At 45.7% G+C, this 6,623-nt stretch overlaps 1 protein-coding gene across 1 annotated transcript; it reads right to left on the bottom strand.

Annotated features, from left to right (window-relative positions):
- Positions 1-401: 401 nt before the first annotated feature.
- Positions 402-2,113, bottom strand: LOC123160322 (berberine bridge enzyme-like Cyn d 4). Its single transcript, XM_044578125.1, has one exon. The coding sequence runs from the start codon at positions 2,092-2,094 to the stop codon at positions 532-534; it is 1,563 nt and encodes a 520-aa protein (XP_044434060.1). The 5' UTR covers positions 2,095-2,113; the 3' UTR covers positions 402-531.
- Between the last annotated feature and the right edge of the window lie 4,510 nt (positions 2,114-6,623).

Raw genomic sequence — 6,623 nt, 5'->3', positions numbered from 1 at the left:
TTACAATTGAAGAGAATGATAATTTGGATAAACACTTTTCCGAAGAAGAAATTAAAAATGCTATCATGAGCTCCTACGCTAGTGGGGCACCTCTGCGTGATGGGTTGTCTTTCTTATTTTATCAACAATTTCAAGATGTTATTACATTTTGGTACATTGGATATTTATAGGCTGAATTTTGCTCAGATTACACTTATCCCTAAAGAGCCTAATGCTAAAGAGATGGAAATTTTTAGAGCTATTGAAGTAATTACTCTGTCAAAAAAAATAGTAAGGCTATGATCAATAGAGTTTCGCCTATTGGTCAACGGTTGTAAATTTTGCTCATGTGAACAGGTACCAAATATTTGCATCTCGGTCAAATTAGTCTGGTGGGAGCAATTTGAGCCAAATTTGAATAGCATCGAAACTTTTGTTGAAACTTTCCGTGCCAAAGTATGGAACAACTAGAATAGCTACCAGCCACCAAAATACTCCTAAGAGAAACCCACTCCTTCACACATATAGCTTGATCGCATGGCATATTCATCGTTACTTCGTCGCCACTAGTGGTGGGATGGTCTGCTCGTTCCTAAAGTAGTCGTCGGGATCCACCTTGCCCTTGGCCACCGCGAGCCTCCGAAAGTTACCCTTGAAGTACTTCTCGCCCCATACCTTACCGGCCTGGTAGCTGGTGACGTTCCCCACAACCACATTCTGGCCCAGGTCAAGGTCCCTGTAGTTCACATACGCCTCTCTGGGGTTGTTGCTCACGTACGGCCCCACGAACGCGAAAAACTCTCTGAGCCACCTCGTCTGCGCCGATCCGTCCGTGGCGGCCGACCAGAAATTCATGTACTGGATGTTGTACAGCACCCCGCCACGGTGCGGGAACGGCGTCGCCGACTCCGGGAGGCTGCCGATCTTCCCGCCGTAAGGGTCCATGATCATGAGCCCGGCGTCCGGCTTGGCGAGCCAGGCGAAGATCTTCACCCAGACGTCTTTGGGAATGGCCTGACGGACGTAGTCGGACGTGGCCTTGCTGAAGGACCTCGTGGCGGTGGTCCGGTTCAGGATGTCCTCCACGGTGGCGGCGCTGCCCAGGTAGATGTACGGCACCGACTGGATCCACGTCATCTCCTTGCAGTGCGTCCGGTTCAGGCCGAGCTCCGGGAAGCGGCTGCGCATCAGCGGCAGCAGCATCCCGGGTGTCCCCAGGTACATGGCCTGGAAGTTGGCCACCTGTTTCTGCGCGAGCACCCTGATGAAAAGATCTTCGGGGAGAGCTGGGGCGACCGCTTGCCATCTGGTGAGGATGTCTACGGCGCCCTCGTCGACAGACTTTGTGACGCTGAACATTGTCACTGTCGGCGGGACGGGAACGAGCTTCACCTTCCACGAGAGCACGATGCCGAAGCTCTCGCCGCCGCCGCCGCGGATGGCCCAGAACACGTCCGTCCCCATGGCCTGCTTGTCCAGGAGCCTCCCTTTGGCGTCAACAAGCGTGGCGTCCAGGACGTTGTCGATGGCGACGCCGTACTTGCGCAGCAGCATGCCAAACCCGCCGCCGCTGAAATGCCCGCCCACGCCGATCGTCGGGCACAGGCCGGCCGGGAAAGCTAGCAGCTTGCTCGCCTTCGAGATGGCGTAGTACAGCTCCCCGAGCGTCGCGCCGGAGTCCACCCACGCGGTGGCCGCCTTCTGGTCAACGCGCACGGAGCGGAGGTTGGCCAGGTCGACCACCGCGAACACCTCGGGTCGTGCGGACCGGTACGAGAGGCCCTCGTAGTCGTGCCCGCCGCTGCGCACGCGGAGGCGCACGTCGTTCCGACGGCCGCAGACCACGGCGGCCTGGACGTGGGAGGAGTTGGTCGGCGTGACGATGCACAGCGGCTTCACCGTGCTAGGCGTGGAGAACTTGGGGTTCCGGATGGAGGACACCAGGACCGAGGTGAACGAAGGCGAGGTCTGCGTGTATAACAGCTGCTTGGGTATGGCCGCCGAGAGGCATCGGAGGAAGCCGTCGGAGGAAGCTAAGGAAGGGACGGATGCATAGCAAGAGAGTGAGAGGAGGCTGAAGAGGAGCGCCAGAGCCAAGCTGCGAGACGAGGCCATTGCTTGTTTCGTCGCCTTATCCTTTGGAAAAGAATAGGGTGAAGCCATGGTCTTTAGGGTCGCATACATATATGGGATGTACGCCACTAGGCGCCATTACAGGGAATTACAGATTGATTCGGGTGGTTATGTCCAGATTCATACTCTTGCTATACATGGAAGGTAATTTGGCATTGACCACCGAATCACATCACATGAGACACTATCAGTTACTAGAAGAACGCCCGTGAGAGTTCAATATTACGACATTGAAGACCTTTTTTACCATCAAATCCTCATACACACACTCTCCCTCCCTCTTCCTCACTCTCTATCCCCCTCTCCCTCTCTCTCTAACACACACATATTTATCTTATTGAGTACGGGATCATAATCCATCTATTTCACACATACACTCTAGTGCATAACAATATGGATTATGTGTATTATATTTGCCACCAGAACTGAGGGAATTAATTTCATGTAAATCGGCCAGCCACAGCTTCAAGAATACGCGGACGAGGTGGCTCGGGTCGGCGTCGGCGCCGTCCGGCACGGGCCACGGGCCCGCTTCCAAGTGCACGTGCAATGCACGTCTTCACAAATATTATAACCATATGTGAGAAATCACATGCATAGAAAAGACATTCTGATAGTAATCCAAATACCATAAATCAACTTTTTTTATTAGAAGATGTATTAGAAGGTTTGCATGCTAATGTATTAGAAGAAGAAATAGACATTACATAGAGTCGGGCGGCCATGCCGCGGTTACAAAGACAACGCGACTACACCTGGCGGGCAACCATAATGTCGCGGAAAGAAAAACAACCCACATACACTTGAAATGAAACTATCTCCGGATATCAGCCAACCCTTTGGGCTTTGGCCCCGGAGAGCTTCGGCAATCCGACTTTGTCCTCGATACACCGGCAAAGCTCCTGGGCCAATCAACTTATGATTCAAATGTCCAAGAAATGCTATAATTTATCATTCTATGCATAGTGTAAAGAGTGAAGACACAAGCAATTATCTTAGTAATTCGTAAATTAGATTATGCAATTCTCATGAATGTTGTCTCCAATTTCATTCTCGGTGTATAGGTGAGAAGTGCACCAAAAATCGTGTTATGAGAATCAACATTCATGCCATGTAATCGGCATTGTACATAGTAAACAAAGTTGCTGGAAGTTGTCAATAAGTACCATTCCCAACATCGTGCACAAAATTATACATGGCCAAGACTAAATAAATACGTAAATCTGCAATTAAACAAATTAAACACAATTAAGGTAAATCTGCTTGGATTGTGCATCATTTGAGTAAAAAAAGTAGAATACAAAATGTGATACATGGGACGCGGATTTTTCCTAACTAGTTAGGCGTATCTGACCCACACATCCACCAGGAAGTCAAATCAATGAGGCCCACAAGCTGTCAGCTTTGCATGGTATTACAACTACCAGCGAATTTCGATAGTGCGTACGTGGAGATGTATTCCACCTGATTGGACCGGCTGCGGGGCCAGCCCTATAGATTCGACTGTGGTCTACAGGTGCACATGCATCCTCCCAGGGCCCTGCTCCCAGTACCACTTTTGTCCTTACCGATTAGTAGTACTGATCTAATAGCTGCCCATGCATGCACAAGCTCGCAGGATGAGTGAAGTGAGTGAACTCGATTAGATTCCTTAAATGTGCAGATTTTCTTCACTAGTATTAAATGAATTACTGTCTTGGTATAAAACTCTGGTGCTAAAAAGTTCAGTTAAGTTGCGAACAAACATTCCGAGATAGGGAAACAAAAGTGTTGCTGAAGAATTTCTGAGCCAACAAAAGTGTGGCTGAAGAATTTTTGAAGCTAAATTATTCATAGTTTTTGTATTAACATATTATGTAAATATACATTAATTTACTTAGTTGATTTTTTAATGGCGAGCTCTTCAAAAAATAGTCCGCAAAATCCTTCATGCTTGTACACAAATGCACCGGGTATGCTAGATTAAAGTTCATTTAAGTGGGCTTTCAGTAAAGTCCTTCGTGTTTGAACACAAAAGTACCGGGCATGCTATATTAAAATTTGTCATGCAGGGATCTATCCTTGTATAATCGCCCAATGAATTATGTAAAGTCCTTCATGTAGGTACACAAACGCACCGGGTATGCTAGATTAAAGTTTATTTAAGTGGGGTCTATCTTTGTGTCCGGCGCTTTCAGTAAAGTCCTTCGTGTTTGAACACGAAAGCACCGGGCATGCTATATTAAAGTTTATCATGCGGGGATCTATCCTTGTGCAATCGCCCAGTGAATTACGTAAAGTTCTTCATGCTTGTACAGGAATGCACCGGGTATGCTGAATTAAAGCGCATTAAGTGGGGGCCTATTTTTGTGCAATCGCACGGTCCTTTCAGTAAAGTCCTTCGTGTTTGATCACGAAAGCACCGGGCATATTATATTCAAGTTTGTCATGCAGGAATCTATCCTTGTGCAGTCGCCCAGTGAATTATGTAAAGTTCTTCATGTTTGTACACGAACGCACCGGGTATGCGAGATTAAAGTTCATTGAGTGGGGTATATCTTTAAAGCGGGGTTGTACTTTTTCAAAAAAAGTTTCAGTTGACATTGAAATATTTTTCATGCATATGGTTGTTACCACGGTTATTTAAAAAAATAATCCACTCAAAATAAAGTTCTTCAATTTTTTTCAATAATGGTCTTAAATGGCCAGAAAGAAAGTTTCATTTCCAGGCCAAGATCTCGGCAGTCTCACGGCACAAAATCTCAGGGAAGAAGAAGCCCAGCCAGATCTAATCGGGTGTGTTTCAAATTATGAAAGCTGGGAAGAGGAAGTGTGGTGTGTACTACTGCGTCGTAGGTGTAGGTACTACTAGGTAGGAGCGTCAGGGGAGGCAGATACGATGTGACTGTATATTCCTGTATAGCAAACCGGGTGTTGTTTATTTGGATTTTAAGGCTGCAACCAGTGGCCCACGGCGCGCGGATCCATAGGAAGTAGCAGCGGCAGCGATACGCGTTGCGCGCCGAACCGTTTAGTAATAGCCATATTCGGTGATACATGGAAGCAGTGCCGTGGGTAGGATTTCGCCACGCCCAGGGACACGCACTCGTTGGAACAGTATCTATTGTATCTACTGTGCACTACTGTATCTACTGTGCGATAAATTTGTGTGTTATTTTTCTTGTGGAATGGAAAGTAGAAGGGTCCTCAAAACTCAGGCAGGCCTAGCATTGTAATGTGGTAGTCAACCATTAGCATTTACATAAAATTCATCATTTTCATACTCATAATCTAATGTAGGCAGAGTAACAATGATATGATTAGGGGCAAAACAATTCCCCGAAAACAATAAATCAATAATGAATAAATAGATACATGTTGTTCTTAAAACCAACCATTCTTGTTGCCTGGCTCTAGGATTAGAGAGAGACCCTGAGGAGATGGTCAGAGGGGGGAGGTGCACATCTACAAGGACTTGTTAGGGAACACGATTAAATTATCTGATTCCATTGAGTTAAACAAGGATAGCGAGATCTGCAAAAATGTAGACAACATGTAGGCTTGTTATGCACTTATTATGGCTAGTATCAACTTCAAATATTTTTTGTGGATGACCATCGCTTTAGTTAACAGACCATTAAAATGTCCTATGAATTTCCTAGGCACTGTAGCGGATAATCCCTTAAGAAGATGAAGACTTGCTTCCAAGCAGTGAAGAAGCAAGGCTTGAATCTATTATAATTCACATTTGGTTACATATTGTATGCACACATAGCTTCATGCAATAATTCTATCATAATTATCAAACGGATAAAAATGAAAACAATACAACCTTATTTATTTATACTACCATACTACTTTTGTTCCTTTGCAGCAGAACTGAAACAATATCCCTCGAGTTCTCTTAAGATCCATAAGAGAATTAGTCGCAGAACTGAAATGAACAACCCACAAAGCTTTCACATCCAAATGCAAAAGGGGTGAGAGGGCAATCGTAAAGAAACAGAAGTTAAATATAAAAGATAGCAATCTCACATCAGGATATGACTCGAGAGCATTATCGCCAGTTAAAAGTGAACCATTCTTGAAACCTTTATTTTCAAAAACATTGCACCTACATGCAGCAAAAATCCATAAGTCAATGATCAATAAAATAGTGTCCATGAGCGGGACAAACTAACAAATTTGTGTGTATTGATTAACCATACATCCAAATCATGTAATAACCCGCATTGGTCCTTCTTGGGACATTTCTTCTTTACTGAGCATAGACAGAAACAATAGAGAGATAATAGAGAGAAGGATGTCAGCTACTCAAACAAAAATGACAGACAATACACAAAATGACGGACAATAACCAACCAACACCACTTCCCTTTCCCAGCACTAACTCCCACCATCGTTGCAAACTTCGTCCTACGCCATCCCTGCAATCACTACAAGAGCATAGCCCATCTGCCGCCACATCGTTCAGCGTATCGCCCCCAATCATGTATTCCACCTAAACTTACAGCTTTACCAATCAAAATTTA

This window comes from Triticum aestivum, chromosome 7B (assembly GCF_018294505.1).
Source record: "Triticum aestivum cultivar Chinese Spring chromosome 7B, IWGSC CS RefSeq v2.1, whole genome shotgun sequence".
Classification (NCBI taxonomy): domain Eukaryota; kingdom Viridiplantae; phylum Streptophyta; class Magnoliopsida; order Poales; family Poaceae; genus Triticum; species Triticum aestivum.
The sequence above is the reverse complement of the archived record's forward strand: the minus strand, read 5'-3'. Positions and strand labels throughout refer to the sequence as shown.

What these genes read in the sequence shown, in the direction of transcription:
- LOC123160322 (XM_044578125.1), bottom strand. Translation starts at nt 2,094, where the DNA reads ATGGCCTCGTCTCGCAGCTTGGCTCTGGCGCTCCTCTTCAGCCTCCTC.